At 36.7% G+C, this 22988-nt stretch overlaps 2 protein-coding genes across 2 annotated transcripts; both read right to left on the reverse strand.

The window, feature by feature from the left end:
• Nucleotides 1-4818: 4818 nt before the first annotated feature.
• On the reverse strand, nt 4819-5890 carry LOC117632598. The gene is made up of 2 exons (XM_034366125.1): nt 5242-5890; nt 4819-4930 (listed from the first exon to the last, which is right to left on the reverse strand). The coding sequence occupies exons 1-2, from the start codon at nt 5768-5770 to the stop codon at nt 4902-4904; spliced, it is 558 nt and encodes a 185-aa protein (XP_034222016.1). The 5' UTR covers nt 5771-5890; the 3' UTR covers nt 4819-4901.
• A 6473-nt stretch (nt 5891-12363) lies between these two features.
• LOC117631775 lies at nt 12364-13470 on the reverse strand. The gene is made up of 3 exons (XM_034365073.1): nt 13195-13470; nt 12714-12798; nt 12364-12623 (listed from the first exon to the last, which is right to left on the reverse strand). The coding sequence occupies exons 1-3, from the start codon at nt 13424-13426 to the stop codon at nt 12551-12553; spliced, it is 390 nt and encodes a 129-aa protein (XP_034220964.1). The 5' UTR covers nt 13427-13470; the 3' UTR covers nt 12364-12550.
• Nucleotides 13471-22988: the final 9518 nt, after the last annotated feature.

A 22988-nucleotide genomic window follows, 5' to 3' on the forward strand; every position in this document is an offset into this window, starting at 1 on the left:
TAAGATAGATATGCCCTATTATTATTAACTAAATTACAATATATGCGATCTACCTTCATGTTTTGTATTTAATTTATTTTAAAGCATGTCATTAACTCCCTGATTTTTAGCACATTAATGACTCCAATTTTTTGTTTGATGTTCCCTCTAATCCCTAAAATTTCGACAAAATAAAAACCCTCGAATTTCGACCAAAAAAATCCCTACAAATTCGACCAAAAAATATCCTTAAATCATTAACGTAGTTACATTTTTTCATACTAGAAATAATCGCAGGAAATCTTTTGATAACATGGATTCCTATTTCTCAATGATATCCCACGATCAAGACAATTGGCTGAATCCCGTGAAACCATTTCATGAAAGTTCATTGATATCTTCTTTTCATAAAGCATGAAAAAATTATGTACACTTGTTATAAATTAAAGACATGTACATAATATTTTGAATAGTCAGAATAATAGGTAAATTATAATTCATAAAAGATAATAGGTAGATTATTATTGATAAAAGTTTATAAGTACAATAAAAATTTAATAAGTATATTATCATTCGTTTAAAAAGAAAATAAATAAATAACAAATATGGACACTATTATTCTCAAATTTAAAAAAATCATTTAAACAAATGACTTTTTCCTATTTTAAATTTGACAACAACAAGAAAGGAAGAAGTGTACCTTTTTCGCCAAAACAAAGGAATTTTCTTAATAGATAAAAGTAGAGTCTACTTAGCCAAACGACACAAAGCCGAGAAGGGGTATCAAAATCTCAACGGAAACTGCCCTAACAAAAAAAAGGAAACAATTTGCTTAACAAATCTCTATATTTATGCCCATTTAAAAACCTATATTTGAAATTAATATACTATCAAATCGACAAATAATAATGGCAATTTCTTAAAGATTACTAAGAGTGCTGCTATTTCCACCTCCTATCATATTTTCCTATCCACCTTATCTTCCCATCCACCATGTAAATTTGAAAAAACACAATCCTATCTTTTCACCCACCATTATTTTTAAAATACCCTTTAATTATTAATTTATACAAATTCTCTATATTTTAGTGGAAACGATGTATTTATTTCAATAAAACTGAAACATATTACAGCATATCCTCCTCAACTAACAAGTTCTTGATGAATGCAGAAGGGTCCCTATCCCATGAGAACATGTCAATCAATGAAATAGAGAAATATGAAAGACAATGTGCCACTGTATTGGCATCTCTAGAAACAAAACAAACTGATGAATTATTTAGTTGTTGAAATAAATAAAAACGACAGTTTTCGATCGATACACCTATTGATGAGTTAGTTGTCTTTAATATTAGATCTATCATCCTTGGCCATCTCTAACACCAACACCAAACTCCTCCTTGCCCTTTAAAAAGCCAACATGTTATTACTAGAAATCTATTAGAGCATCTCCAGGAGAGTATTCAAATTTTAGCCAAATTCTAACTAAAATAGCTAGAAAGATAGCTAGAAAGCTATTATAGCAAGCAAACCACTTAAAAGGTGTTTCCTCCAGCAATGTTCTCTATTTTAGCTAATTTGAAATATTTTATTATTATTTTCTCCTTCTCTTTCTCCATCTTTCTCTTGCAAATTCAATATATTAAAAATAAAAAATAAAAAAGTAGAAACCCAACCCCACCAACCTCCCAAATGTCTCTATCTCTCTCTCCCTTTTTCTCTCTCCTCCTAGCCAAATTCTCTCTCCTCCTTGCTAGATGCAGAGAGCCAAAAGTTGGTTCTCTAAAATAGAGAGCCAATCTCCAACAGACTCTATATCCTCTCATCCCTAGCTACTTTGGCTAAAAAGAAGGAAAATCCTCCTCTAGCAGACTCCTTACTTAGGTCTTTATTTCGGAGAACCAACTTTGGCTCTCTACATCTAGCAAGAATGTAAAAATGTACTAATTCCAATAAGACTACCTAAGGTAACAAATAATGTACAATATATTTTGTAATCTTTCCATATCTTCAATATTCCCCCTCAAGCTGGAGTATGGAGATCAAGAATACCTAGCTTGTTTTTGAGTCGTTGGAATTGATCTTTACCTAAAGACTTGGTAAAGACATCTGCGAGTTGCTCCGTTGAAGGAATATAGGCAGTACGTAAAGAACCATTTTGAATCTTCTCTCGAACAACATGACAATCGATCTCAATATGCTTGGTGCGCTCGTGATATACTGGATTAGCTGCTATGTATAAAGCAGCTTGGTTGTCACAATAAAGTAAGCTTGGTGTGGTGTGTGACAGACCAAGATCATAAAGTAAATATCGTAACCATTGGAGTTCACAAGTTGCCATAGCCATCGCTCTATATTCTGCTTCGGCTGATGAGCGTGATACAGTATCTTGCTTCTTTGTTTTCCATGAGATAGGACTTTCTCCAAGAAGTACAAAGTAACCTGTAGTCGACCTCCTTGTCATTGGACAGCTAGCCCAATTAGAATCACAGTAGGCTCTCAATTGAAAATTATTAGAAGATGATAACAGAATCCCTTGGCCTGGAGTCCCTTTCAAATAATGTAATAATCGATCTGCAGCATCTTTATGAGTTGTACGGGGGCTTTGCATGAATTGGCTCAAAATATGAACTGTATGAACAATGTCTGGCCTGGTGATGGTGAGATATATCAAGCGACCCACCAATCTTCTATAGGTTTCTGGATTATGTAATAGTTCTCCATCTTCATTATTTAACTTGAGATTTTGTTCCATGGGGAAGAAAGTAGGACGTGCACCAATAAGACCTGAGTCTTTCAAAATGTCAAGTGCATACTTCCGTTGGCTCAAATACAATCCTTTTGGAGAACGAGACACTTCTATCCCAAGGAAGTATTTTAAATCACCAAGGTCTTTTAAATGAAAACGTTGGTGCAACAAATTCTTGATAATTGATATAGTAGCAGTATCGGTACCTGTAATAATAATATCATCGACATATACAAGTAAGAAAATTGAGGACTTACCTTTGTGACGATAGAAAAGGGAGTAATCTGCTTTAGATTGAGAAAATCCCGCATCAAGTAATGCTTTGGAAAATTTTGCAAACCAACACCGAGAAGCTTGCTTTAATCCATAAAGTGATTTGTTAAGACGGCACACCATATTTCCCCCTTTGCCGTGAGAACCTGGAGGGAGCTGCATGTAAACCTCTTCATGTAAATCACCATGAAGAAAGGCATTGTTGACATCTAATTGTTGAAGACACCAACCCTTGGCAGCGGCCAAAGATAATAAAACACGAACAGTGGTAAGCTTGGCAACAGGAGAAAAAGTTTCATGATAATCAATCCCTTCCATTTGCGTATATCCCTTGGCAACGAGGCGAGCTTTGCATCGTTCAATAGTGCCATTAGAATGCCGTTTTATTTTATAGACCCACTTGCAGCCAATGGCTTTTTTATGAGCAGGCAAGGCCATGAGGGTCCATGTATGATTAGCTTCCAAGGCAGCAAGTTCACTTTGCATAGCTTTACGCCATTCAGGATATTTAATGGCTTCATCAAAAGTGTTAGGCTCAACAATGGTAGTAATAGAAGCAAGAAAACTTTGATGTTTAATAGAGAATTTGTCATAAGATAAATAATGGGATAAAGGGTACCTGGTGCCATGTTGAACCGGAGTTGAGGAAGGAAGATCAACTTGAGATTGGTAGCAGTGGTAGTCACTAAGGTAACCTGGTGGCTTTCGATGGCGAGGAGGAAGGGGAGTAGAGTCAGACGGTGTTGGTATAGATGGAGGAGAGGAGGACGGAATAGGAGGGAGAGAAGAAGTATGTGATATTGGGGAGGAATGGGTGGTAATTGGAGACGGAGGAGGTGTGGTCTCTGTAATGGGGTTAAGGGGTGGTGTAGGTGCGGAAGCAGTAGCATGATCAGAGGGCTCAAATTCTGGTATAGGAAGAGGTAAGACACTAGGCATGGTATTTGTGTGGGATAAATTGTAAGGAAATACAGTTTCATAGAAAGTGACATCACGTGAAGTATAAACCTTTTTAGTGTGAAGATCATAAATTTTGTAAGCCTTTTGAGAAGGTGGATAACCAAGAAAAATGCCTGGTGTGGCTCGTTTATCAAACTTTGAGTGAGGGGAAAGATTATGCCCATAACAAAGGCAACCAAAAATACGTAAATGTGCATAAGATGGTGACTTGCCAAAAAGAACATCATAAGGTGTTTTTCCTTGTAAAATTTTTGTGGGCAAACGATTAATTAAATATGTAGCAGTAAGAACACAATCTCCCCAAAAAGATAAAGGTAAATTCGATTGGAAACGAAGAGAACGAGCAATGTTTAAAAGATGACGATGTTTGCGCTCGACAACGCCATTTTGTTGCGGTGTTCCCACACAACTATGTTGATGAATGACACCAAGTGAAGAAAAAAAATGTTTAATGGTGTGATTAAAAAATTCAGTTCCATTATCGGTACGAACTTGGCGAATAGTGAGATTAAACTGTGTTTTAATCATAGCAAAAAAACGAGGTAGATAGGTAGTGACTTCAGATTTATGTTGCATTAAATAAAGCCAAGTACTACGAGAATAATCATCTACTATGGTTAAAAAATATTTAGCACCAGAAAGAGCAGGAACAGAATAAGGCCCCCACACATCACAATGAATCAAATCAAAGCAAGCATTCGTTGAAATAGTACTTGAGGGAAAAGAAAGTCTACAATGTTTAGCCAAAGGGCAAATGGTGCAAACATGATTATTAGGAATAGAAATTGTAGAATGAAAATTTTGTAGGTGGGGAAGAATAAATTTAGATGGATGACCTAAGCACCAGTGCCATAGATTGAAACTCGGGGAAGCAACAGCGGAATTAGCAATAGAGGGTACATCAGGAGCCAAATAATAAAGACCACCACGTTCCAATCCCTTACCAATCTCCCTCTTCGAACTCAGGTCCTGCAAAACACAATGATCAGAATAAAAGGTAATAAAACAATTAAGTAGCTTAGTGAGTTTGCTAACGGAGAGAAGATTAAAATGAAAATCAGGTACCAATAAGACATTATGTAAAGGTAAAGAGGGTAAGGGTTTGGAAGAGCCAATATGAGTAATATTAGATGTTTGTCCAGTAGGTAATTTAATAGGAGCAGTATGAAGAGTGGTCATGTTGTCTAACATATTAGAACTAGAAACCATGTGATCGGTGGCGCCGGAATCAATTATCCAAGAACTGAGATTGAATGAAGAATGAAAACATAATGGGTTACCTGCAACATTAGCCATAGAATTATTTTTACCGGATGGCAACATGGCAATCAATTGATTGTATTGTGCATGAGTTAGAGTTGGTGCAGCTGGAGTGCTAGTGGTTGCTGCGACAAAAGAACCAGTAGAGGTAGTATGTGAGGAAGAAGAATTGGTCTTGGCAGTACCATTCTTCTTTTTGCAATGAGACTGTGTATGCCCTGCTGTATCACAAAATGTGCAAAACATATAATTTTTGCTGGCAGGATTTTTGCGACAACGAGATTCTGAGTGACCGTCGGTATCACAAAATTTGCAATGATAAAATGGTTTATGAGACTGCGGTCGATTAGCCGCCATGGCAGATTGATCGAGAGATGTTGTGATTACAGGTTGAAGAGAACGTTGGCGTTCATCTTGTAAGAGTAAGGAGTAGGCACGATTGACAGTGGGCAAAGGATCCTGAAGAAGCATATTACTACGAACCCCAAAATAAGATTCGTTCAACCCAGCCAAAAATTGCATGAGATGCTCTTCTTGAATGTGATTCATGCTAGTTTGAGAGGCTCCACAAGTGCAAGAGGTTAACGAAATATATGAAGATAACTCATCCCAATAACCTTTCAAAATAGTATAATAAGAGGCTATGGATGAGTTACCTTGTGTATGATTGGCAATGGCGCTACGAATCTCAAAAATCCTAGGAGCATTCTTTTGAGAAAAACGTTCACGGAGATCGTCCCAAACTTCGCGTGCTGTAGCGGTATAGATAACACTATTGGATATCTCGGGAGAGAAAGCGTTAACAATCCAAGATAGAACCATGCTATTACACCTGGTCCATTGATGAAATTTGGTTGAAGCATCCTCAGGTTTGGCAATACTGCCATCAATGAACCCAAGTTTGTTTTTGGCGTCAAGAGCCATCCTCATGGCACGAGACCATGTAGGATAATTGTCACCAAGCAGCAGCTGTGTAACAAGAATCACACCAGGGTTATCAGAATGATGTAAATAAAGGGGAGAAGAAGCCGCATATTCTGTGGACAGCGGCGTGTCCTTATTAACTGATTTCTTCCCATTAGATTTGGAAGAAGCAGTGGAGGCAGTGTCAGACATGGTTGAAAAAAAAACGTAGGAAGAATGAAAATTTTTAATGGATCAATACAAGCTCTGATACCATGTAAAAATAATATCTCGTATATTTGTTATATCTTTGCAATACAGAAGAAGACCAATATATATGGCCAATAAGACTACCTAAGGAAGGTAATTTAAATCCTAAGTTAAAGGCACTAATTTGTACAAGCCTTAACAGAGAAGTTGACTATTCCTATACAAGGTAACAAATAATGTACAATATATTTTGTAATCTTTCCATATCTTCAATAGGAGAGAGAATTTGGCTAGGAGGAGAGAGAAAAAGGGAGAGAGATATAGAGACATTTGGGAGGTTGATGGGGTTGGGGTTTTACTTTTTTAAAAAAAATTAAATTTGATTTGTAAGAGAAAGAGGGAAAAAGAGAAAGAGAAAATAATAATAATAAAATATTTCATATTAGCCAAAATAGAGAACATTGTTGGAGGAAACACCTTTTAAGTGGTTTGTTATAATAGCTTTCTAGTTATTTTAGCTAGAATTTGGCCAAAATTTGGAGACTCTCATAGAGATGCTCTAAAGAGACAGAGACAGAGAAACAGAGAGACAAAGAGACAGAGAGATAGAGAGAGATGATAGGAAATGAGGATTTGTCGACAACACAAGGGGAGGGGGTTGCCGCTGGCCGGTGGGATGGCTGACAAGTCAGGTTGGGGTGGACGAGCTTTGGTGGCTCTTGGGTTTTTGGTTTTGTTTTTACGAAATAATTTTAGTTTTTTTTTTTTAGTTATTAAAAGTGAATATTGTCAAAAAATTAGATAGTCCTTAGGCCCCGTTTGGTTCATGGGAAAGGAGACTTGGAGATGGAAAATCAATTGTTTTCCCATGTTTAGTAAGTTCAGGTATGAGAAATCATTGCCTGGCCCATGAGAAAGTTGGGGGGAAAGTGAAGCCATCCTCCCAACTTAGGTTTTGTTTTCCCTCCTCATTGGAAAGCTTGGGAAAATGAGCCAATACTAAATAAACATTTTTCAAGACCATTTTGTCCCCATTAACAATTTAGAATTACAATATATCATTAAATGTATTATTTTTTTATTTGATTTAATATGGTTATAATTGAAAATTTATACAAATTTTGTTTTCCATTCCAACTCAAAACAAACATGGAAAAGGAAATAAAGTGATATCTCTAGGTTACTTTCCCAGCATTACCAAACATGGGAAAGGAATCTTCCATTTTTCATCCCTTGGGAAATGACATGAGAAATTATTTCCCCTCAAATTCGTTATGTGAACCAAACGAGGCCTTAGAAATCATTTTATGAATGGGTAAATTAGTCTTTAAAATTTTAAAAATAAGAAAATAGGACAGCTTGGTGGAAATAGCAGCATTCTTACTGAATTCACCTCATATAACATACCATGTGTTTTACCACATTGGTCAATTTAGTCCATGTGTTTTCAATTTGGCCAATTCGGTCCTAGTGTTTAGGACTGTTAGTCAATGTTGTCAATTCTGTTAAATTTGTTGTTAAATACACGTAATAAACATCTTTGTGTCTTTTAAAAACCAATACAACTTTTTTAAATTAATCTAAAAATATTGAAATATATACATGTTGTCGGGGACGGGAGGGTGTTGCCTAGCAAATGGAGAGGTGGGAAGGAGAATGATGAGCGGAGGGGCAAGACCAAGCGGGAAAGGAACAAACAAAACCAAAATCTAATACAAGGAAAACCCCACAAGGCACTACCTACTGAAACATTCAAAAACATGAAGGTAAGGATTGAGAGAGAGAGAGAGAGAGAGAGATATATATATATATATATATATATATAGTCAGTGGCGGACTCAGAAATTTTTTAGCGGAGGTGCAAAATTGAGTATGAAAAATGGTTTTTCGGAATAATCATTTTCTCAAGATAATTTTTGGCGGCTTTTATTCCTTACAAATCAAATAAGAAAACTTGATTTTATGGGATTTTAGTATGAAGTATATATTGACTTAATGAGCCATCATTTTTAGCCTAAATCGTATTTTGCACTAAAACCGATTTTTCATATTTTGATTTGGTAGGAATTTGATTTTCTAGTATTTTTATTTGAATCCAAATGGCGGGTACTTCCTTATTTACATTGTAAACTTAAGTAAATGGAGTAATGTAAAAATAAATTAAAGTAAAAGGACAAAGACATTTACTTAAATGTTGAAAATGCAAATAAGGTAATCTGTACACCAGTTGAGCAAATGGGCAGTTTCAAGCACCTACAATGGTTTTTCGGCGAAGGGAGGTGCAGCTGCACCTCCTTCGCCTTAATGGATCCGCCAGGTGGATCGGAGTTGGGGTGGTGGGTTGTTGTTGGGAGAAAGAGATAAGAGAGAAGGGTGGTGAATGGTGGCTGGTGGGTGGGATTGAAGGTGGTGGTGGCGAGTTGGGGTCTTTCTTTTTTTTATTTTTTTAGTTTTTTTTAGTCTTGCTCTTATTTGTTTAACTTTGAATTGTATTCAAATAGTTATGTTTTTTTTAATTTATATTTAAATTTTTTTAAAAAAATTTAATGTATAATATATTGGCTAATAATACTAAACATAAAGGCCGAATTGCCCAAATTGAAAACATAATGACTAAATTGGCCAATGTGATAAAACACAAGGACCATTTTTTTATTTAAGCCTAAAATGTAATTAGGGGTACGTTTGGAATTTGAAAAGTACAATAAATCATATTTTAAGCTTGATTAGGTAACTTAATGAGTTGGATCCTAAGGTTTTACTTATAAAAATCATGTTTTATTTATAGAAATATAAGGTTATGGGTTGCAGGTAAGAAAAAATTTAGTTTGAAGGGGAAAATTCAAATTTATTTTTTCCAAAAAAATACACACGATAAAAAAAAAAAGAAAAAAAAAGAAGAAGAGAGGAATCGAACATAGGAATCTTAGTTGCAAAGGTAAACGCTCTTAATCACTCGAACTACAAACTCTTTACATGTGCCTCCTTTAAAATACGTAGCAATTAACATGTTATTTCCTCCATTTTTTGAAAGACTTTCAAGGTTCTATGTTTTTTATGAAAATTAGGATTATTTCTTTATTGATAAATAAATATTGATTATATATGGTACGACTAAGTACACATAAATGGAGGCTTTAAACAAAATTAACCCAATATGAGTAAGTATATACTTCCACTATGTTATAGTGAGGGCATCTCAGTGAGGAGATGTAAAATTAAGGGTGTAAAATCATTTTTACATTTTGTTTATATCTCCGAAAAGTGTAAATTGAGTTCTCTCTAATGGTGAGATGTGAATATGGGGATGTATACTTTGGCAAGGGACATGCCCCAAAATTATGCGATACAGAGGCTTACATTACAAAGGACGTGCCCTCAAGAGATAACAAATCCCTTCCCCAACTAATGACAAACCTAACAAGTAAGCCTGGGTTACTTGTTTAGTTGTTTTATTGGGCCTCTGGCTCTGTTGTGTACCGAAGAAATGAGTCCAATAAGGGTTTGACAAGCAAAAGGCTGTTATAAAGACTCAATCCTTTCCGACCCAACCAAAAATAAAGAAAACAAACTCAAATTTTTAGAACATATCCAATCATGTCGGGACTAAACTCAAATTTCTATCTTCTAAAATACAACTATTCATATATTTTATGGTTCAAATTTTATTTTCCTCCAACCTTGCAGACTTATAATTTGAGTCTGCAACTTTATTAAATTGTTTAAGAATGAATAACCCCTACTCTCTTTTTTTGTTAGTTTTTTTTAAAATTATTTTTATTTCAACATTCGTGATCTAATTTTCTGAACATTTTAACCTTAAAAAATTAAAATTTCAAAACATAATAGAATTTGACTTTTTTTAAATAAATAAAAAAAACAAGTTTGCCTTATAAAAAAATAATAATAATAATAAAAATTCAGCTTTCAAATTGGGCCATTTGATTGCAATGGCTCTTTGTCCATAAGCTGCCACTTGTCGCACAATAAGAATGCAAGGGGGACAGCTTTGTTGCCACGCCAAGCCCGCCTCTTTTTCCTCTTTATGTGTGCTGCAAAACAAGGATTTGGGCTCCACACAAATTATTCGTTCAGGCAAAACTTCTGAAATTCCGCCCTAAATTCCACCAATTTTAAATTTTCACCCCCTAAAATACATGGGTTGGAGATTAATTTTGGGCTCAAAACTCAAATTTTGAGTTTCTACCCTTGGGTTAGAGATGGTCTTACATACAAAAATCTATTCTGAACAAGTTTTTATTTTTATATTTTAATACAAGCGATTGGGAGATGGTGTTTGCACAAATATTTATTAGGTGTCTAGAGTTTTTGAATTTCTACCCACATAAATGGAAGTGGAAGAGCTCAACCAACTGAGCTTAGAGATAGCAACGAACCAGACAGGAGCCAGGTATGGCAATACCATCCCCTTTCCTCTTCCAATCCCCAGCGTCGTCCCCTATAAGAATTTTCGGAGAGTCCCCTTTCTCACCCCCATCAGGGAACTATCCCCCAAACTTGCCTCGAATCCCCGAATCAACATGTTGTTGCCTCCTCCTATACTATAGGTCCATCTTCTCCCCATTCTCGTTGACCCGCAATCTACAATATGGTCGAGTTATATTTGCTCTACCAAGTCCTGAAACTTTGTATATATGGAACCGTAACTTAAGGACATAGGATTGTGTGGATCATCCACACATCAAAGATAAATATCCAGAAAACAAAACATGAATCCAAGTTTTCTGTGCAAATTAGTTCTCAATAACAAGTATCCAAAATGTTTTAATGGAATTTGGATTCGTGTGTGAATCCCAACTCCTTAAATGAAAAGGCCCCACCATTTTCAGTAGGTATGCTTCCATTGAGCTCAGGGCCTTCAACTCTCTAATAGTCACATGAATAGGACCAACAAAGAGGTTGCGGCGCTAGGAGGAATGAGGAATTGGGCTAGGATAACAGCATATTATATTATAATTATATATTTATTTATCAGACCAGATTCGGAGACTGGGATGCCAATACCATCCCCGACCCATACCTAACAGGGAATTTTAAAATTCGAAAATCCACATACCCGATTCCCATTTTATCCTGAAATCTACCTCATTAGAGTTGAAGACCTGGCGGGAATTTCTGCCATTCCTACGTAAGTTATACCTCACTGACGAAGAAGCTATTATAAATAAATTATTGTTTAAAAATAGTTTTTTTAAATGGAAGGAGGGAGTAGCACCTCAGATGTTTGAAAGAGTTTTAAATTGACGTTAAAAAAAAAGGATCAATTTGTGTTGACTCTGATTTCTTTCCAAAAGCAACCCTTTCTTCTTTTCATGCCCCACAGTTTTGAAGATCTTGGAGGACAACGGGACCAACCCCATCTCCTCCTCAGCTTTTGATTCAAAATTCAAAATGTGGGGACTCAACCGTCGTCATCACCTGCATCATTCCAATTTCCAAATTCTAGCCCAAAGTTTGGTTTTGAATTTTTCCATCTACCTTCTCCAGTTATGCACCAATGAAGGAATATCAATTGCTGGGTATTAACTCCAGAAAGTTGAGAAATCTTGCAGGACTTGCAAGGTTTGCCGGTATAAGGTGCCGTGTAAGGGACGAAATATGCCACATGCATGTATAAATATACTGAATATAAAATTAAATTTGAATAAATTACTCAAATGGTCCTCAAATTTATACTCGACTTACATTTTAGTTTCTCAATTAAATTATTCATTCAAATAGTTCATCAACTCTATATTATTCACTCAATTGGTCATACTGTTACATTCTGTCAATATTTCGTTAAATATAAAGGCAAATTAGTCATTATTTACCCTAAAATTAGTTTAAATTTAACAAAAAAATTAGACAAAAGAACCACTATAATGAATAATATAAAATTGATAGACCATTTGAATGAATAATTTAATTGAGGGATCAAAATATAAATCAGATATAAGTTTAAGGACCATTTGAGTAATTTACCCAATTAAATTTATATTTCCTTTTGGCTGAATTGGAATTTTGACTCTGAAGAAGATAACTATTTTGGATAAGCGTGAGTGAGAGATTATGTCACATACAGCGCAGAATAGAAACAACTAGAAGTCTTGTACATAAATCAACCCTAAAACCTAAATAAATTAAAATGATCCAACAAGATCACCTTCAAACATTACAATAGGAGCGGAATTATTGAAGGATACATTATATATTCTAAAAGAAAAAGAGGACGGAGGGATCGCAGCAACACTCGTCAATAAGGCAGCAGCAACACAGAGCAGCAAGACTGTCAACAAATCCAAACTTTGAAAATTAATTTTCTAACTGTAAAAATGACAGAGATGGCAGATGCATAGAGATGGATGAGGAAGTTTACCATCCCTCAAGGAATCCTGGTTCTCTCCTGGGTGGTGGAGCAGCATACTGTGGAGGTGCCATTACTGGAGGGCCTTGGTAATAACCTACAAGATTGGCCAACAAATAATTTAAAATTAAATTACAAAATAAAAGAAAAATATTTTTTTATTTTTTTATTTTAAAAAAAAGGTTAAGTAATAGGTACTTCTTCTAAAAATCCAAAACAGGGAAACGTAATAATGAAAAGGGACTTGGTTTATTGGTGAGACAACTTTGAGTTCTCAACCAAGAATCCTATGAGCACACAGTAACATATATTATATACAGAAGCTTAATATCTTCAAACTAAAATAATTTATTAATCAGATAATTAATCCATGTTCTCAAACTAAAATACTTAACTGATGATGATCGGCCACAAATTAAGAACAAGAAAAACCCAGAGAAAAATACCACACATAGCTATAAGTTAATTAATTTTAATTAGAGATAAATAATACCTCCTTGACCTTGAGCAGCGTAGGGATAACCATACTTTGGTTCGTTCATCTCTGCTAATGAAACGCGGACAAGTTTTTGGACTGAAACGAAGGACGGATTTGAGGGGATGGAGAACTCTGAGAGGGTTATGAGGAAGAGCAGATGGGGAAGGTTCTGGTTTTTATACTGATATTTAGAAGGTTCTGGTTTCAAACCAATTAAATATGAACACATATATTCATAAAATTGCATGCATCACTTTTGATGCACTTTACTTTCTTTTCCACCCACTTAACATTCCTGCCTCACCTCTCCTTTCTTTTCTTTACAACCCACAGGATTTGATTCGGGCACCCTGCTTTTCTCTCTCTTTTGTTTGTTTTAGTTATCAATATTAGAGGTATTCTTTTTTACAAATCACGGTTTGACATATATATAAAACTCATTCATTAAAAATGTAAAAGAAAAATTTATACATACATGTTATATTATCATTGACAGAAATATAGAAGTTGATATGAAAGTATTTTCCTTTAGCTATATACGGGAAACTTTGTCTAATTTTTTTTATCAGAATTGTATAAAATGAGTAATTTTGATCGAATTCGTATCAAATAAGTCACCAGAATTGATGAAAAGTTCTTAATATCTATATTTGAAAAAAAATTCATTGGTGTAAGCTCTCATGTCATGTTCGGTGAGTGTGTACAAAGAAACTAGTAACATTAATTTAACTGAGGTATAAAGCTTTTTTATTTTTTCTTGTCGAAGAAAATAAAACTAGAAACTAATTTTAAGAGGGATTAGGGATGTGAATAATTTAGGACCCATTTGATAACTATTTTAATTTTAGTTTTTAGTTATTATTTTTTGTGTTAGAGAGCCTAGAGAGAGGAAAATGAGAGCGAGAATGGAAGTGATGATGATGAGGGGAGGATAGGAAGAAGGACTAACAAAAGTGAAAACAAAAACTTAATGAAAACCATTTCAAATATATTTCAGTTTTTAGTTTTGGTTTTCACTTTTATTACTCCTCCCTCCCTTCCTCCATTCTCATCTTCCCTCTCAATCTCATCTTCACTCTCATCAGCGGCGGAGCCAAGAATTTTTCAGCGGATGTGCAATTTTTAAAAGTTAAGAGCTCAAAATAAAATAAAATAAAAGACAACTAAACATCCTTATAATTTAAACAATACTAATGTTATTCATAATTAATTAAAAAAATAACATTACAATTAACCTACAATACTTGTGATGCACACACACTTTGATGAAATTGGGTAATGTTAAATTGGTCCTTTATAAAGAGAATTCACAATCCCACTTAAATAAGGAATTCCTAAAACCCAATCGAATAAAAAGAACTCCCAATTAAAACCCAATTAAGTAAGGAATTATAGAAGCCCTTTGAAAAGCCCACGAAATGGCCCAGTAGTTTCCCTTTCTTTTCCTTTGTTTTTCTTGGTTTCAAAAAACCTTGGTCCAAAACGACGTAGTTTTGGCTAGGCTTTGTTTTAAAAGAAAACAAGCGCACGCGCTGCGCATATATAGTGCACAGCAGCAGCAACGCAGCACAGTTGGTTTGCGCATTTCGTCGAGCAGGTTGTGTGCATCTCTAGTCTGAAGCAGAGGTGCAACTCCAGCAGCTCTAATGGAGTTTTCCGGCGACTGGAGGTGCAGGTGCACCTCCTTGCGCCTGCATAGGTCCGCCACTGACTCTCATTCTCACATTTTCCTATTTTTTCTTTATACTATAGCACAAAAAATTGAAATAAAAAAACTAAAATTGAAATGGTTATCAAAGGAACCCTTAGTTGTGATTCATTACATGTTCCAACACTTTACAAAGAGCCACAAATATATTGGGGGTGCATGGGCTTAGTTGCTCTGTTACATAGGATCTAGAATTTAGAACCTCAGTTGCATATGTAAATATTTGTAACCATTTAAATTACAAGTCCTTTATCATTACTGTTTATACTTAATTATATTTTAAAACTAATTTATACTTTGAAATTATTATATATATATTTTAATTTAGAGTTACAACGATATTCTATTCTAAAGAGGGGGGAGTTTTGAATTCAAACCCAGGCCAGGTGGGTGATAAAGAGGAAGGCAAACCACTAGTCCACTCCACGTCTTCTTTTTCTTCTTTGTTACAGTGCAACGGAAGTCAATTCCTCTCAAGCTTGGTATTTTCTTCTTTGTTAACGTATGGTGTGGATAACAACAAGAACATGTCTCACGTGGACTCGTGAAGTCCTGTCAGAAGACACCTAGATATTCAACTGTTGACGTGTCAATTCTCATCAATTATATATGGCCATCAAGAACACAGTGGAGTGCCCAAATCAAAAGATATCCATTTTTCTTGCAAATTCTTTTTAGAGAGAAAATATATTTGGAGGAAGAAAAATAATGAAAGTGATCCTGCTCCAACTAAAGTGGACCTGGGGGCGGCAATTGTGGAAATCAACCTTGATAAAATTATCATTGGATAAGATTTTCGCTCCAACCTTTCATTTCACCATTCAATTCGCAAGGCATGCCTAGAAACCAATTTACCATCTATTAATTACCATTTTGAAACCTCAAGATGATAAATACAGGATACTACTCTTAATCACTTCATCATAGATGAAGTTTTAGAGTATGAAAAAACATATCCAAATATGTTTGTTAACGAGAGTTAGTTCAGTTGGTAAGGTATTTATATATTGTGTAACTTTACAAGTTTTCGAGTCCCGCTGCCAGCAGTTCTTATTGGTGTGCGATTTGTAATTACCTAGATAAATCCATACGGATGGTAATTGGTAGTTGACTACCACGCATAAGTCCTTTCGACTGGAGATTATGGGTCTGCCCTGACGCTGGTGGTAAGAATAGCCAATCTCCTCCTAAACTTTGTTTTAACAATATATATATATATATATATATATATATATAGTCCTGATCTCTTGGACCCCTGTAGTCCAAGAGATTTATGGTCACTCACTGTTGGATGTAAATTCAACGGTTCACTCATTTATGACTTGAATCGGATAATAATCATTTATGTCATATTGCATTTATATATATCATTTTGAACCATTGGATTAATATCCAACGGTGAGTGACCACAATCTCTTGGACTCCTGTGGTCCAAGAGATCGGGACTGTATATATATATATCGTTACTCACTATCGCTTGTATAAAAAACAAAAAAGATTCATTTCTTTTGTACCTTTATGAAATCAAAATTGTAATACAACGCAAAACAACAACTAAATCTTTTATATAAAAAAACATGTTAGAAAATGAGAGAATAATGTACATCAAGATATCAACTTTAACAATTCCTCCAGAAGTAGTCCATATGTGAAAATACCCCATGGCCTTTATACCACATATTCCGATATGCTATATTATAGGGCAGGCTTTATTTGATTTGATGAGGGAAAGAATGTGAAAGAAATATTTTAATCTGAATTTAAAGGAATATATGATGTGAAATGACCCAATTGGAATGAATACCGTTTATTCCCCTAGAAAAATCCTGCTTTTTTGTTAAGGTTATTTTGACATGTCACGCTCTCAGTAGTTTACTTGTTTATGGTTGTCAAAGTGCCTACGCGGTTTGCTATTCTGCTTTCGGCCACGCGTATTGAAATTTAAAAGAGATTTGCTTTTAAGAGGAATAGGTTCTATCTCTCCATCCATATGATGTATTTATGTTATAGTACGTGTGTATTTATTAATAGTGTTTTTATCATTGTGAAATTATTATTTTTAGTTTTTTATGCTTTTTTGTTGTTGTTGACATTATTGGTCTTTTATGTTATACTTCACACATCAATTTAGTTATATCGTAACATTTTATTAAAATTTCTGTTAAATTACTGACTTGGCATGCCATGTGAATTAAACAATATATATTTAAAGGTTTTTTTTTTTGAAAAATATATTTAAATGTTTTAGAAACTAAAAAATAGCTTAAAATATTAATAAAGCTTTTAACATTAAATAAAAACTATTAATTTTTAAAAATTCTCTCTCCTCTCTCTCAAGCTAACCTAGTACACGGCTCCACCAAAAAAGCTAACCCAGAGACATCTCCATCACCATTCACCACAACCCACCACCTTCGATGTCAATGAGACCCATTCCATTCTGTTAAATTACTGACTTGGCATGCCATGTGAATCAAACAATATATATTTAAAGGTTTTTTTTTTTGAAAAATATATTTAAATGTTTTAGAAACTAAAAAATAGCTTAAAATATTAATAAAGCTTTTAACATTAAATAAAAACTATTAATTTTAAAAAATTCTCTCTCATCTCTCTCAAGCTAACCTAGTACACGGCTCCACCAAAAAAGCTAACCCAGAGACATCTCCATCACCATTCACCACAACCCACCACCTTCGATGTCAATGAGACCCATTCCACAACGCTCAACCACCACCTTTGCTGCTTCTCTCTCTCTCTCTCTCTCTCTCTCTCTCTCTCTCTCTCTCTCAAATCCCCCATACCCACACATAAAGTTACCCACCTCACCACAAACCCTCGCACCCCACACCGCCACCGCACTCTCCCCATACCCCCAACAACAGCGATGGCTCCTTCTACTCCTTTTCCTTACCATAAAATTTAAAAACCAAAAAGAAAAAGATGAAGCAGTCGATTTGTGTTAGAAGGTAAATGTATTTTAGATAGGAAAGAAATGTGTAATTGATTCATACATCCAATCCTTCCCTTAGATGGAATTCCTAGATTGTAGGATTCCTTATTGTATAAGGAAAACTCGTGTATATATTTCTATGTTATTAATGAAATATTCATTCAAGCCAAATATATTTTTCTACATGGTATCAGAGTAGGTTTCAAAAAACCTAGCATTTTTCCTTCTCTCGTCTCTCACACATGGGTGACGGCAGCTCCTCCGCAAAGGGTGGCAATGAAGCTGCTGACCCTCTTTTTCTCAACCACTCAAACCACCCCGGGTTGGTTCTTGTTTCAAAGAAACTCAATGGCGACAACTACAACACCTGGTCTTGCTCGATGAGGACCTTCTTAGTGCTAAAAATAAAATTGGGTTCATAGATGGATCCATCAAGAAACCAAAGGCAGATAAGCACCCTCTTGATTCTGCGGCATGGCAGTGATGCAACGACATGGTGGTGTCGTGGCTTTTGACTTCTCTAGAACCAGATGTTGCTGACAGCGTCATTTACTTATCCACCGCTCACGAAATTTGGGATGACCTTCGCGAGCGTTTTTCTCAAAACAATGTCCCTCGTCTCTTTCAAATCAACCGTGAGATTGTTTCTCTCACCCAATGACAGCTTTCTATTGCTACATATTACACCAAATTAAAGGGGTTTTGGGATGAGTTGGCATCCTTCAGTGAGGCCACATCTTGCACATGCGGCGCACAGAACGAAACTAATAGACTTATGTAGTTTCTCATGAGACTACCTGAATCCTATAGTGCCATCCGTGGCCAGATTTTGTTGATGAAACCTCTCTCGTAGGCTTGACAAGCATATTCCTTCATCTCACAGGAAGAGAAACAACAAGAATTGGCTCCACACGTACTCCAGATAAGTAGACTGCAGAATGGCCGTTCGTCATGATTCTCGCTCCCGTCCAGGAAGAGATCCACCTCCACTCCACTGCACCCATTGCAACTATGATCACCATACCCGAGATACCTGTTACCAACTTCATGGGTACCCACCCGGTCACCCCCGCTATGGCTAGAAGCCTATTCCACGCCGCAACCACAATAACAACAACAACAGCAGTCGGCACAACACCAACAGCACCGACGGCAACGGCCACCGTTCCCATGCCTCCTCTGCTGCCCACCAAGTCACCGCCCATGCCCCAACTCTCCAAGATATTCAGTCCGTGATGCCCCACTTATCCAACAGCCAATATCAACAAATCATGTCCGTGATGGCCGAGACATCCAGTTCCTCTCCTTCCAACCTGCAAGCACATGTTGCTTATGCCAGTTCTTTTTCTCAAGGTTTGTCACCCATCGTTTCCTCTCATTGTCCATGGAACATTGACAGCAGCGCGACAGATCACATCATATGTTCTTCTCAATTATTGACGAACAGCACTCCCACCACTCATTCACCTTTCGTTTCCTTGCCTAGTGGAGACGAGGCTCCGATCACTTTGACAGGAGTAGTTTCATTAAATTCCCATATACAATTGAAAGATGTTTTATGTGTTCCTAGTTTCAACATTAATCTTTTATCCATTGGTAAAATTACATATGGGTTACGTTGTTCTGTAATTTTTTTTCCTTCTTGGGTTATTTTGCAGGACTTGGTTTCGAAGACGACGATTGGTGTGGGTAAGCGACGAGGAGATGTTTACTACCTAGTGGCGCTCGCCTCCACCACCTCCAATGACTGTCCATCTTCCTGTCACCTTATCACCGCCTCCACTGACCTTTGGCACCGCCGGTTAGGACACCTTTCCCCAGCCCGTTTGCAATTCTTAGCTAGTACCTCTTTAAATTGCTCCCTTGATTCACGTCATGTTTGTGATATTTGTCTGTTGGCGAAACAAACTTGCTAACCTTTTGGACTTAGTTCTATTTCAACTTCTAGACCTTTTTCTCTTTTATGTTGTGACATTTGGGGTCATAATAAACATCCCTCTCTTATTGGGGGCTTATTATTTTTTATCCGTAATTGATGATTTTTCTCGTTTTACTTGGGTTTTCCTTATGAAACATAAACATGAAACACAAGACCTCCTCAAAACCTTTTTTGCCTATGTTGACACACAATTTCATCTCAAAGTTCAACAAATCCGTGTTGACAATGGAGGAGAATTTTTCTCCATGCGCAATTTCTTTTCTGGCCATGGGATAATTTATCAACACTCTTATGTTTACACACCCCAACAAAATGGAGTTGTCAAACGCAAACACAGCCATCTCCTTGAAACTGCACAAGCCCTTCGTTTTCAATCTAATTTGCCCATAAAATTTTAGGGGGAATGTGTTCTTACTGCCGCTTACCTCATCAATCGCTTCCCTACATCTCTCCTTAACAACAAAACCCCTTTTGACATTCTCTACCACAAAGCACCCTCTTACCACCATATAAAAGTTTTCGATTGCCTTGCCTATGCCACCTATGTTCATCCAAGCTCCAAATTCGCTCCTTGAGCCCATTATTGGCTATACCATTGGCCAGAAAGCTTACAAACTCCATGACTTTGAAACCCATAAAATTTTCACTAACCGCGACATTCTCTTCCTGGAAGACAAATTCCCTTTTTCCAGCCCCGACACACCCACACGACCACATACCACCGGACCCTCCCTCCCCTTATTGCCCTTCACTGGCCCGGACCCATTCCCTTTGAACTACGGCCCTTCTCCTTCTTCTCCATCCGCCATCAGCCCTGCCCCGGGCTTAGACCTCCTCAATCAACCCATTCTTGATCTCCCTCTTTCAACGGAGCCAACTCTTTCCGCCAGCATCCAAGCACCACTTCCTGCTGATGTACCCCTTACCCAGCCCGCACCTGACAAAGCTCAGCCCACCAGTATCTCCTCTCGTCCCAAGCAACCCCTCACACACCTCAAGGACTTCGTTTGCTCACAAGTGATTCTGCCCCCACATCATTCCTCGTCTTCGCCAACAGGTCCACTACCAGGTACTCGTTTTCCCCTCTGTAATTTTATTTCTTACCATCGGTACTCGCACAAACATCTTTGTTTTGTTCACTCCATCAGTTGAAGTGTAGAACCTTCCTCTTTTGCAAAGACCAACAGCGATCCTCGCTGGCATGAGGCTATGGACTCCGAACTTGTTGCTCTTGCTGACAATCACACTTGGACCCTTACTCATTTGCCTCCTGGTAAATTTCCCACTGACTGCAAGCGGGTGTACAAGATCAAACGCTGTGCTGATGGTTCTGTCGAGCTGTACAAAGCCCGTCTTGTTGCCAAAGGTTTTACTCAAATAGAGGGCCTGGATTATCATGAAACTTTTTCTTCCACTGCCAAGATGATCACAATTCGTTGCCTTTTGGCTGTCGCCGCCAGTCAGCACTGCATTATCCATCAACTTGATGTTCATAATGCATTTCTTCATGGTGATTTACATGAGGAAATCTATATGTCTCCTCCTCCCGATCTTCGGCAACAGAGGGAGAATCTCGTGTGTTGCCTCCACAAATCTCTTTATGGACTCAAACAGGCTTCTCGACAGTGGTTTGCCAAGTTTACTGAAGCCATCCTTGCTGCTGGTTTTATCCAATCAAAAGCTGATTATTCTCTCTTCACCCGCAAAGATGGCAAGTCTTTTATAGCATTATTAATTTATGTTGATGATATTCTAATTACAGGAAATGATATTGATGCCATTAATATTCTCAAAAGTTTTCTACACACCTGTTTCCATATCAAAAACTTAGGCGATTTGAAATATTTTTTGGGTATTGAAGTCTCCCGATCCAAGAAAGGCATTTATGTTTCACAAAGAAAATAAGCACTTGAGATACTCAAAGATTATGGGTTCTTAAGTGCCCGACCAATTGACTTTCCAATGGAGGAAGCCAACCTTTTTGACAAAGGTGAACTACTCAAAGATCCTGAAAAATACAGACGATTGGTGGGACGACTGCTTTATCTAACTATTACCCGACCAGATATCACCTATTCGGTACATGTCCTAAGCCGTATCATGCACCAGCCACGATTACCTCACATGGATGCCGCTCTTTGGGTTGTTCGATATCTCAAGTCTACTCCGGGTCAAGGTTTGCTTTTTCAGTCTGAATACAAGCTAGATTTAATTGCTTATTGTGATTCGGATTGGGAGGGTTGTGCCATAACCCGCTGTTCAACTATTGGATATTGTGTATTCTTGGGTAATTCATTGATTTCCTGGCAAACAAAGAGACAAAGGACAGTTTCATTGTCCTCTGCAGAAGCCAAATATAGGGCCATGACTAGCACCTGTTGTGAGATTACTTGGTTAAGTTTTCTGTTGCAAGATTTGCACTTGCCATCTTCGGGAGCATCTCGTATGTATTGTGATAATCGGGCGGCATTACATATAGCAGCAAATCTAGTCTTTCATGAGAGAACACGACATATTGAGATGGATTGTCATTTTATTCGTGACAAAATACTTGATGGTACTGTTTCTACATGGCATGTGAATTCTTTACAACAACTAGCTGATACATTTACGAAACCTTTGGGCAAGGAGAAGTTTTCAGTTATGTTACGCAAGTTGGGCATTCTTGACATTCACTCTCCAACTTAAGGGGGAGTATTAGAAAGTAAATGTATTTTAGATAGGAAAGAAATTTGTAATTGATTCATATATCCAATCCTTCCCTTAGATGGAATTCCTAGATTGTAGGATTCCTTATTGTACAAGGAAAACTCGTGTATATATTTCTATGTTATTAATGTAATATTCATTCAAGCCAAATATATTTTTCTACAATTTGTGGAGTTTGAAACCATTCAATTTAAACAAGCAATCTTTCTAGTGGCAGCGGCAGTGCTAAGAAAGGGGGGGTGGGCGATTTTGTGGGGTTGATTTGGGGCAGTGGGGTTGAATCAGGGAGGGGGGGTGGGTGGATGGGGAGGTCTGTGGTGGGTGGGGAGAGAGAGAGAGAGAGAGAGAGAGAGAGAGAGAGAGAGAGAGAGAGAGAGAGAGAGAGAGAGAGAAGGGGAAGAAGGGGAGTAGTAGTTTTTTTTCTCTTTTTTTTAGTTTTCAAATGTTTTTAGATTTTAAATCTTAAACTATTTTAAATATATATTCTTTATTTAGATCCA

Source organism: Prunus dulcis, chromosome 6, assembly GCF_902201215.1.
Source record: "Prunus dulcis chromosome 6, ALMONDv2, whole genome shotgun sequence".
Taxonomy (NCBI): domain Eukaryota; kingdom Viridiplantae; phylum Streptophyta; class Magnoliopsida; order Rosales; family Rosaceae; genus Prunus; species Prunus dulcis.